The sequence below is a fragment of the Cheilinus undulatus genome, linkage group 5 (assembly GCF_018320785.1).
Source record: "Cheilinus undulatus linkage group 5, ASM1832078v1, whole genome shotgun sequence".
Lineage (NCBI taxonomy): Eukaryota > Metazoa > Chordata > Actinopteri > Labriformes > Labridae > Cheilinus > Cheilinus undulatus.
Genome location: NC_054869.1, coordinates 43448165 through 43460091, shown reverse-complemented (window position 1 = coordinate 43460091; position 11927 = coordinate 43448165). Strand labels below are relative to the sequence as shown.

Genomic DNA, 11927 nt, shown 5'->3' with positions numbered 1-11927 from the left:
AAAACTATTTATTTGTTAAAATCATGTTTGACAGAAGAATGAAGACATAAAAGATGAGCTGAACTTTAACTTCACATGCAGTAACCCTGGTCCCTGATGAACTAGATGAACTTTAACGATGACCGTGGAAAACTCTCGAACCATGCTGTAATATTGCAGCGAGACAAAAGTGTGATGAAAACATCCTTCCTATCTTTGAGGAAGCAAAATCAAAGGTACAGTGAGGTTTCTTAAGTGCTCTAGACAACAAAAGTAATGGATAATGTTGCAAGGAAAGTTATCTGTATCAGTCAGTGTATAGTTATAGTAAAGTACAGCTTCCTGCAGTGCTTCTTCATTCTTTCATAGGCATCAACACACCATTTTTATACATTTACATAACGTCAACCCTTTTTCTTCCATCAGTCAAGAAACCAACGTGGCTGAAGAGGTCAAAATAGACATTTTCTTTGGAAAGGATTACAGCAGCTATTGCATGACAAGTGTCAACACTTTTAAGTTGCAGCCATATCTTTCACCCCTTAAACATTTTAAAACACAATCCAAACTTCAACTGCAAAAATCACTCAGCTAGACTTTTATATAGAGATATAATTATTAAAAACAATTATTTACAGGGCTTCACAGGACTTTAGACATTTCTAGTTAAAGATCTTTTGTTCATACTCTGTAAAAGTTAAATAAGCACAAGTACACAAGCAGAACTAAAAAAATAGAGGCTCTCAGAGCAGCTTACAGATGTGTCGAGTGTGGTGTGTTTGAGATGAAAGAACAGCTGTAATGTCTATGAAGATAGCAGATATATAGCAGGGCTTTTCTACTTCTGCATGATCATCCTTTTATATGTTTACAGTTTAAAGTCACGTTTTAACACCGCAGGACTTTTGCCCTTTGTAACTATCAGAGCAGACAGCAGGAGCCGTGTGAGGACTGATTTTATCTTATCTAGTAATGTTTTACTCTCTGTAACAAACACAGACGCTGGTGAACTACAGGTCTGAGCATCAGAAAAGCTGTTGTTAATGAAAGGCAAGAAATTAAGAAGTAACAGTCCTGCATAAGAACATGCCAGGACACTCTGTTTTAGTAATTCTTGGATCATCTACACTTTTATAACCATTTAAAAACTTTTAATGGTAGAAAGGGGAAGGAGAAACACAACTCCTCTTGAAATTCAGAGGACACACATGAAAATCATCTTAAAAAGTATTCATTTAAGATATTTTCACACGAATATCACTGGATAATTAAGCACACCACTAATTATTACACAATTTCGGTCTAAAAGAAATTAAGATAATGTAATAAAATAAAGCAAATCTAATCTTCCAGATCATATAATCATTCACTTTGAGGGCAGTGATACACAGTAAAGGGCTGATTAAAATTCCTCAAGAGGAAAATGAAAGGAGGAAGCAAGAATACTTTAACAACATTACAGTTATATCATTTCCAGATTTAATCTCCTTGTCTGCACACAGATGCCTTGCATTAAGCCACATTGTTGCATAAATTCCTCTTAACACTGCAGGCGGTGTTCTGTTACAGATAATAATGCCCAGACGTTCTCTCTGACCAGAAAGAGATGGCTGCAGAAAAAGAAGCATGGCTAGACTGTAGAGTTGTCACAATACCAGAATTTTATGACTATACTGGTTAAGTCAAGCAATATCGATGCCAGTTTTGATAAGGCAACAATAAAATGACCTCCTAGACACCCATAAGTGATAAATGTTGACTTCTTATCTTCACGTTAAAAAGGGTGGCTGAACACAAACTGAAATTTGACACCGTTATAGACTGTTTCTGTAACTTTATACAGTGAGGTGTATTTAGTGGGCGGAGCCTAACTGGTGGCAGAAAGTCAGTTCACACCAGAAAGTTCTGGACTACCTGAATATCTTATTCAATTATCTTAATAGTTTGTCAGCAGACAAGTTGTTTTACAGTGATGAGTCTTTTAGACTGGTTGAGATTTCCTGAGATGGACTCACCGTCTGCTCAGTGAGTCAACAATCTAACAAAGTTACAGTGGGCGGACATCTTTGTAAACCCTGTGGAGACGCTCAGCGTCTATACTGACACTAAATACCAAGATGTGTCAGGTTGTTTCTGTGTGGTAAAGACAAATTTACTGCCTAGTGTTAACAGTATAATGAGTGACCGTGTTAAGTGGCGACTTTCTACGAGACAGAGTGACGCCTGCAAGATAGTTCAGACAGTCATACCCAATTTTAATGATTCACACCTGACATGCATCAAAATCACGGTCTCCTAATTTGGAGGACTACTCAACCTGCAAGATTCCTGGTCTCTTCCTCTGCTCTGCTCTTTGTCCTGAAGCAGCACTCCGCTCTCACGTTTAACCCCCCTCCACCCTAGCATCCACCTGTAGGCTCTGACAGGGGGCATAAGATGTTATCACTGCTCAAATTCTGCATGTAAAATAAATCTGAGAGGAGAGACGAAGACAGAGCCTGATGCCAAACAAACATTACACTGCCATAATGAATGCGTGAGCAATTATAAAGACGTATTAACAGAAATAGAGTTGGCATCACAACGCTAAAGAGCTGCTGCGTGCATGGCCTTCTGCTCTACAAACAAACTTTGAATCCAGATCTTTGATTTTTTTGTTTTATATTTACCCAAAGGGAGTACAGAGGTAACAGGAGGACATTGTGGCTGCAAGCCGTCTGGTGGGAGAACAAGCTTTGTTCAACTGTGGAACTCAAAATCCAAAAGTCTGTGTCAGTAGTTTATGACATGTCACTTTAACATTCTGACTCCTTATCCAAACAATATTCAGGAGTACCATTAATGTTGGACTAGTTTATATGAACTCTAATTCATCATATCCCCAGAGGATGCAATTTTATCTCTTACCATGCAATTTAACCATGCAGGAAGAAATATCTGGCGATGACAGAATGACTTATTAAATGTGCTCAGCCTTTTATAGCATATGGACATCAATCATTTCTGATAAGTTTTTAACACCTCCACCTCTGTTGATTGTTGGTTAGCATTAGCATCTGAGTTTCAAATCCATGCATTTGCAGCGTTGCAGGCTCAGCAAAAGGACTCTTAGGAAGTCCTTCCCCAAACTATGGCGTAATGTCGACTGTCTCTGTGGATCTTGTTTTTTGTCATTACAGTTATTTGTTTAGTGTCCTTTTATCTTAAAAAAGGTCAAAAATACTCATCATATATAGTATGCCTAAAACAAAACTTCACAAAGACATTTGTGAGGAAACTTCCAAATTTAACATCCGTTGTAACAACAACCACAACTACATTTCGCTGAAAGTCACCAGGTAACACAGTCGCTATTTAAACTGTAACACCTAGACAGCAGCAAGGACATAAATATAGCTTTATGAGACAAAACAAGCCAAACAACTACATACTGGTGGTGAGTTGTGCTTGTATGGCTGGATTACAGTGGACTCTGTTGATTAGTTGCGTAATGTTTGATACAAAAAACATTTAAATAACTATAAATACAGCTTCTGCTACTTTATAAACAACCATTAACATCTTTGTTCTGCTTTAAAGACTATTTTAGACTGGACTTTTGTTGTTTTGCATTCCAATTCTGACATCCTATGGCAACATAAGACATTGACTCCCTTATACCAGGTACCTGATTTGCTTCTCTGCGTTTCTCTCCACTTGCTGCCGCTGTCTTTCTGCCACCAGTATGTGTGCGCAGCTGTTGAAACGTAATCCCGACATCTACTCCAAACTGGTCTATGCAATGACACACAAAATAAACAACATTTCCTGAAAATGATCAATACCCTAAATAAAATAGTTCCTCAGAGGAAGTGTAGTGCTTCTGCTCTCTCACGTCATGGCTGCTTTGGGTTGGAAATACAACTGTATATCTGATTTTGTTCTAACTTAGTTCATTTTCAGTACTTTTGGATGTAAAAAAAAATAATGGATAGTGTATCATTGACACAATGTGGTTTCAAAAAAAGTAAAGAAGTATTAAAAAGTTTGACAACTTTCCTCTGTGGTGATCACAGGGTCAAGTTTACAGTCTACTTATGTTATTTAAATGATCATAACTTTTACTTTGTGGCCACTATCATCCCGAATCCTGTTTTCTCACCTAAAAGAATTCTAATAAGCAGAGGGAACAGTGACGCCCAGGAGATTCATGCTGAGTTGTGCTGTTAAAGAGGCAATCTGGTATTATTTTACAAAAATTAACATAATCTATCAAATGATGGCCGTACAGGAAATGAAGCAGCAAAAATAAATAAAACTGGTATAAAAAAAAGATTGGTTGGTTATAGTCAGTCCATGTGCAGCCATGGTGACAGCTGAGAGATCTCAAACAAGGCTGTGCATTTTAATGAGTTTGCACGCACCTGTGTATTCATAGAAACCTCTGTGTTGTTGTGGTTGTGTGTTTATGTGCTGCAGTCACAGCCAGCTGTCAGTGACCGTTCATAATAGTCTGAGATGTGGATGCCTTGTTGGGGGGCAGATCTGCAGACGAGCTGGGGGGGCTGGTGAAGAAGTTGTCGTTTTTCAGTTTGAGATGCTCGGGAAGATCCAGTTTGACCTTTGCCTCCTCAATGTCGTTGTTTATAGCCGTAATGAGGGCCTCTGAAGGACATGAAAATGTTAGAGATCAGAGAGGGCAAAGTGAGCGTCAGAGGTTTGAAACAAAGAAAAATAGTTGTTTGAGAGAGAATTATATGAGCTATAGTCGTACCAAGTGAGTCGAAGCTTCTCTCCGGGCGGATGTAGCCCACCATCACTACACTGAGAATCTCCCCATAGAAGTCCTCTTTGAATGTGTGAATAATATGTGTCTCCTAAACAACGACAAAAAAACAACATCATAAGGCAGTTGCATGCATCCATCAAGTAGTCATGTCATGATATCAAATGTTAAACCAACAGCATTCATGTGCACTGAAGGGTCACATCAAGTAAGTGCCAGTTTCAATGGGTGGCTAATCACTTTTGAATACAAATATTCAGCCTTGTTGTGAGATATATGATTTATAGCAAAAGCTGTGGGGAAAGACGTGGGCTTGTGATTTCATCTTTACTTCCAGTACAGGCTATGTAGGGCTCTTGTACACCTAACCTGTTTGGATCCTTTATGCTGGTCTGAAATCTATCAGTTGAACTTTGATGAATCAAACAACTGGATCAAGACTGCTTGAAAAGGTGGGTGTCTGTGCACTTTCATTTGGACTCTAGTGCTGTTCATTCATTTTTAGTGAGAAAATGAACCAACTTCAATCTGACCTAACTCAATGATACTTTGTGATTTTTAACATATGTTCAAGTGGGTTTGGAAGCTGGTTTAGCAAAAAGCACAGAGCCTAAAGGATCTTTAGAAACAATTGTACGCATGGTCGTTTTCTTACTCTTGTAAGGCTGCTGTTTCCCACACTACATGGATATCACTCTCAAGCAAGCAAATGTACTTAGTAAGTTTGTTTGGGAGAAATATTGTGATCCAACATCAATCATTAAACACAACAGACCCACACTATGCTGCAATGCATACTCAGCAAGTTCCTCTTTAAACAGACTGGCTGTTTTTGGATCTCTCCTTTAAAATGTCATCTTCTGCTGTTACTATTTAAGTGCAGCTGTTTGTGAAAAAGGTAATTTGGTAATGGTGTTGCATTTATTTCAATCATTTGATATACTGTCTCCTCAGTCATTTGATTTATTATATATTCTGTGACTCAGAATTATTAGTTTCATGTGTTTTTGTCTTGGGTCAAAGAATCAGAGTTGTATACCCATGTATTTTGCAAAAGCATTCATAAACCACATGAAATTCCACCCAATTACAGAGCATTTTCCTTGCACATAAGTGGATAATTTGGTCCGCCTGTTAAAATCTCCATGTGAACACAGACCAAACTTAAAAAACAACAAGCTGGTCTATGATTAAGACCAGATCAGCCAGACTAGAGGTGTGAAAACACCCATAATTTACTTGCCATCCTGCTTTTCTTCCTCCATCTACAGAATAATTTCTTTTCTTTTGTCCTGTGTTTGTGTGTTACTTCTTCTACTCTTGTGTAAAGTATGCTTGGGTCCATAGAAGGGCACTATAATAATCTTAAGCTATTATTACCACAATCATTATTAATAGTAGTACTAGTATTAGTAGCTGTGCTTTCTTTTTGAGTAAAATTTCTTCCTTCTTTCTTTCTTTCTTTTACTAAAAGAATCAGTGAATGCTGCGCTTTCTTGTACTAACCATGGATTTCTTGGTGTTTTTATAGTAAGGGTTCCAGCCAATGCTCATCACCATTTTGTAGACATCACCATTACCAACACAGGCCCAGCCATAGTAGATCCCAGTGCTGATATCTGCTGGAAGATGGTCCACCACAGAGTCAGGAAAATTGGCTGGAAAATGGAGAAAGACAAAGAGAAAAACAAAGTTGTGAACTGTAATTAGTCAACTTCATAGTAAAAACATAAAACTGTAAGGCAAGAACTAATCCGAGGGTTGTCTTTAACCATGATTCATCACAGAACTTCAAACGCAAATCACCATTAATCTCCTTTTTGTCACCTTTTGACATTTAAAACCCTTTTTTTGGATTTTTGTACTTTCTTTAAAAGAAAACAAGGAAAATCAGGATAGCTCAGATTATGACATGAACTTAACTATTGAAAAGGAAAATAAGGAAACGGTAGAAAAGGTAAATGTTTGATAACACACGCTGCAGATGACTTGACTTGTCCACTGAGCTGAGTTTTTTAAAAGTGAAATGAGACATTAAGGAGCAGTGGTGGGTTTATTTTACATCACTGTGGCAGCAGGGAGAGGTGGCAGTGACTTAAAGTGTGCTAAAAACGGCAATAAAGCATGCAGTAAAAAAAAACAATTCACTAATTATGCTTAACCGCATCACATGCATTAATGCTGACAGCTTTAAGTCATCAACAAAATTTCAAATTTGTAAGAAAATTGCCACCCCGACATGGTCATCACTTTTTGAAACCTCCTAGCTCCATATTCTTCGGATTAAAATAATCAATTAAAAAAATCTTTTAATTAAAGGTTTGTCATGATAGTTTATTTTTACATTTACGCAATTCAAGTTGAATTTATTTTGATATCAATTTTCATACCAAAAAACAAAAAAAAAACAGAAGTCCTTGATACCCAGTATTGGCTGACTTCTTGTTTTAATTACCAGAAACTGAAAGCAAAAATCCTGCATACTGTCTTAATCACACAAATACAATGCCAATACATTGTTGTTGTTTTAGTTCAGCACTATCTGATCATATTGATTTTAAACATTTGGGATTGGATAGTATCAAAAATTCTGACATGTTTAACTTCAAGGCAACTGAAGCTGTTGGTTTCTATTTTTAAAGGGTCCTCACAAGTGTCTTTTTCATCTTTGGCAGCCTTATGCATAGATTTAAATACCGTGTATCGTTTCTAGAAATACATACTAGTATGATATCAAGAGTAAAACCATGTTAATCAAAACTGGTTAACACTGGAAACATACAGTATAACTTTTTCTGGTTCCATTGTAGGCACAGTATCTTGGTATATCAGGCCCCATCCACACAGAGACGAATTCAGGAGTGTACACAAAAGTTTTCTGTCCTATCTGCATTTCATCCACACGGAAACCCCTTTACCACCACAAAGAACAGCATACAGCAGATGCTCTTACATCCAAAACGGAGAACAACCAGGAGGGCAACTAGAAGAAAGTTTGTGTCAGTTTTATGTGATCTTCTTCTCTCTTTCGGTGCATTTCCGTGGCAGCAATACAGCGCCACATACAGGCTTGGCATATATACTACAGCGTTTCCAGTCGTTTTCAGTGGTTCCGTGCCTTCACAGACATTTTCTGAAACAATCCCATATTTACGGAAAGCTTTCTCTAAACATAACGGAGATATATTGTTTTCGTCTCCGTGTGGACAAGGCCTAAACCTCATAAAGATGAATGATTTATTGAAGTTTATGTTCACTAGAGATGCACAGACACCAATATCAGGTATGGGTGCCAATACCAAACCCCAGCCCTTGTACATGGCCGACACTGTACTTGGTATCATTTTACAGCATGTCAACAATAAATTCTACATGAACTGGCTGCGCCGTGCACTGCAGCACCAGAGTTTTGTTCCAACTAAAGACAAGCAACCTTGCATGCAACCTTGCATGCTGGGAGTGTGATCATAGTGCAGTGAAATGCAGCCGGACCTGATCGGTTTAAAACGAGAGGGCAGAAATCAAGGGGGAACTGCAAGTCCACGCAGGAATACTATGTCAACAGAGGATTGTTTTACCTGTTTGGGGTTGATTTGCTATTAATTTTGACATGATTCCTTGATTTTATTGCTTTCGCCATGGGTGAATACATTATGTAGTGAAAAGGTTAATGTTGGCAACAAAGAATCTGTGGTTTCAATTAAAATTCTGTGGTTTTCCATCTCAAAAGTTAACTTTTCGGGGCGCAGGTGGCCTGAGTGGTTAAGGCGCGTGCCCCATGTACGCGGACGGCCCAGGTTCGAATCCTGCCTGAGGCCCTTTACCGCATGTCTATCCACCGCTCTCATCCCTGTTTCCGACTCTATCCACTGTCCTCCTCTGTCAAATAAAAGCACAAAAATGCCCAAAATAAATCTTAAAAAAAAAAAAAAAGTTAACTTTTCCTCATCAGTGTTGCTGTTGTATCTGTGACCCCTGAAGTCCTGATGACCTTTGTTTGTGCAGCAGACTGAGATGTAATGTTGATATAGCAATGATTTCCAACTGGGAGTCAGTGCATTGTGTTGTATTTTGAAGTTGACCAGATACTTTGCACACTTGTCCAGCTGTTTGAATTGATGTGCTCTGTGAGTATTGACGTGGTTTGTCAGTGACCAGTGCCGAAAACAGACCTGCAGCTTAAATCTAGTGAAGCGAAGCAGAGTTGCGCTTCTTGGTTTTGCCAGAGCTGAACCAGAGCGCTGGCAGTCCAGCTGCTTCGATTGAGTAGAGAGGGAGCAATTTTCTCTGGACTAGGTTTTGCTGGCGGATTGCAACGCAGTTATATGACAAAAGTAGAGGAAAATGAAAACTATACACTGAGAAACTGTCAAGAGGTGAGATGAAGAACATCTGATGAAAACACAACACATTTTTGAAATTTTAAGAAATTTTCAGTTACATAAAGTACTCATATTTGTACTCGGTATTGGTGAGCACCCAAATGTAAGTACTTGTAGTCGTACTAGGACTGGAAAAATGTGGTATTAGTGCATCCCTAATGCGTACTGTTTTTCTTATGGAGTTGATTATCTTATCTTTTAATGTACTCCACAGAAGAATTTCCCTCTTTAAAGCTATACATTATCAGGTAATGTAATTATGAAATAATTTTCCTCATGTCGAATTGCTCACTTTTAAGACTACGTTTCATGTACCAATAACGCACTTAACATCCGTTAAATTTCATTAACGTTATCGTACTCAAGTCACCGCGGTCAAAAAGGATGCGAGCTCGTTGCGTAAAATCCTGACGTCGTCTATTCTGTTCAGTGACAGTACATAGTTCAACCTCTAACCGGTTTAACAAGTGACCATGTTAACCGCAGACTTCGTCATAATTACAAAAGATGATGAAAACTGAAGTCGTCACCAAGGCCTCTTTGAGTAGATTTCCACCGCATACATAACGGTTAACCATACTTTCACCTTGTATTGTTAAGTGCTGTGAGTGCTACATATGTAGTAAGCACAGCCACCACAGACGCATACGGCGGAACGTCACCAGCTGACACGGTCACTTTTCAAACGGCAACACCGGCAAAGACTGATGATGAATAGTAAACACGTCCTTACAAGAATACAAAGAATCTCAAATAAGATCATAACTACACGCTGCTTTTTATTATGATCTAATCATACTCTGGCTGTCTCGCTAAGCACTGATAAGACCGATTCAGACGTAACTAACGATGACTACGTAAGCTAGGTTGTAAGTTAGCTGCGTATTCATACTGATTAAAAGGACATTGTTAACTCACCCGTGGGAATTCCCAGTTCTTTGCTTCCTCTTCCGAAACCTCTAATGACCTCTCCCCGGCAGAAATACGGAAGGCTCTTCATGGCTCCTTTCCAGATAACCACTGGCTATCCTTAGATAGACGCTACAGAATGACCTCGAACGACACAAGGAGGAAGTAGTTTGAATCAGCCAACAGCTCTGTGTTAGCTCACAAAACAGGTCTGTTAAAGTTCGAAGTCCGTCCTTGTATTAAGCTATGGCTTCACCTGGCTGGCTCTTCTTGCTCCAGCTGGATAAAGGTAAATGTTACCCAACGAGCAGGGATAGTAAAAGTACACCAGCTATGCTAGCTAAGCTAATTACTGATAGCGTCATTAGAGATTCTCTTTTCCTACAGCGGCTTCATCCAAAGGCTGTGGTAGTACAATACCAGAAAGATGACTCTTTCTCTGAGGTCCACTCGCACTGTGGCGATGAAAAATGAAGCTCTGGTGCTCTCAGAGACCCACCGGCAATATTACATGTGTTGTACACATCTACGTCCGCAACGTTTCTGCTGACGTCACTGAACGCGTGAGCAAAGCGGGCCGAGAGTCATATGTTGCCTTCAAGTGGTGTCGGAATTTTAACAGTTACAATTGTTGCGTCACGTTACCATATTTTCAAAATTTTGATAATTCTGTAGTTCATCTATACTGACTGTGAAACCTGGAAGCACTAGGCACCCTGTATTTAGTACTTTCTTGGTTTTAATTAACACAAGAAAAAACACATTCACATTGCTAAAACTGCCCAAATATGTTTATTTGTGCTATTTTGACAGTGTACAGACGCTTGCTTGACATTTGTGGTAATTAAGGACAATAAATTACCCTTTATTGCTTGGATTGGTATTTATTTATCTATTTATTTTAAATTGTATCTTCCTAGGAGCTGCTTTGCCTAGTAGGCTACCTATTCAGTACACTCAGTTTAATGCTTTATTAAACAAAAACCAAACTTTACCCTATCCCTGTGTCATTTTGGAAGCAAGCACATGCTGGGTTGGCTTTACCAGAGTCTAGGTGATGTCTTTTTACCCACTTGATGATTGTCTTTTAACACTTGGCTGTATTTACATTACCCAAACTAGAGGGGAATGTTTTTTTTTTTTTTTTAATCAAATATTACACACATGTTAAATTGTTCACATTTCTCAGGGTGAATTTAACCTTATTTGTCAGTAAAATGTTATATTCACATGCTCCGTCATATTGCCCATATCCCATCTAAACAAAATGTTTTCAAGGCTTTATTTGGGGGCTTTTTATGCCTTCATCAGAGAGTAGACAGAAACAGAAAGGATGAGACAGCATGCAGTGAAAGAGACACAGGCTGGACTCAGACCCAGGCTGCCTGTGTGCATGGGGCACAATCCAACCACCAGGCAATCTGTGCCTCAAGAAGGGGGAATTTATCCATATTTTTGCGTCTAATATTACCTTTACATTGGGTCACATGTTGTCTATATGTTGAGTCAAATTTTGCCAATATTTTGGGACCTATGTTGAGTAACATATTACCCATATGCTGGGCTACACATTACATACAGTATGCGGTAAATGAAACATAACCCATATGTTGGGTCACTTAATACCTGTATGTTGAGTCAAATATTATCCATATATATATTGCCACATATTACCCATATATTGGTTCATTATGGGAGAAATTTTATCCAAATCTTATGGTTACTTATTACCCATCATTTGAGTTCAGTACTATCCCTATGTTGAATTACATGTTAACTATATTTTAAGTAAAAAATTAACCTAAATGTTGGGTGACATTTTACATATATGTTTAGTCAAACAGTACCTGCATGTTAAGTCAAACATTTTCAATATCTTAGATGATATATCA

The 11927-nt window shown here is 38.5% G+C and overlaps 1 protein-coding gene across 4 annotated transcripts; it reads right to left on the bottom strand.

Moving 5' to 3' along the window:
• rfk (riboflavin kinase) lies at positions 1 to 10591 on the bottom strand. 4 transcript variants are annotated; one of them, XR_005991893.1, is made up of 6 exons: positions 10045 to 10591; positions 6251 to 6402; positions 4733 to 4835; positions 4383 to 4623; positions 3647 to 3753; positions 4 to 145 (listed from the first exon to the last, which is right to left on the bottom strand). XR_005991893.1 is itself a non-coding variant. In XM_041787308.1 (4 exons), the coding sequence occupies exons 1-4, from the start codon at positions 10124 to 10126 to the stop codon at positions 4451 to 4453; spliced, it is 510 nt and encodes a 169-aa protein (XP_041643242.1). In that variant the 5' UTR covers positions 10127 to 10591; the 3' UTR covers positions 1 to 4450. The 4 variants fall into 4 exon arrangements, 1 of the variants encoding a protein (XP_041643242.1); XR_005991891.1 differs by having other exon boundaries at positions 1 to 3753; XR_005991892.1 differs by having other exon boundaries at positions 3 to 145; positions 3647 to 4623.
• Between the last annotated feature and the right edge of the window lie 1336 nt (positions 10592 to 11927).

Coding starts and splice junctions, on each gene's coding strand:
- rfk (XM_041787308.1), bottom strand. CDS start 10,126: ATGAAGAGCCTTCCGTATTTCTGCCGGGGAGAGGTCATTAGAGGTTTC. Junction 6,403..10,044: donor AGAACTGGGAATTCCCACGG/GTGAGTTAACAA, acceptor TCCATTTTCCAG/CCAATTTTCCTGACTCTGTG. Junction 4,836..6,250: donor AAAACACCAAGAAATCCATG/GTTAGTACAAGA, acceptor GTCGTTGTTTAG/GAGACACATATTATTCACAC.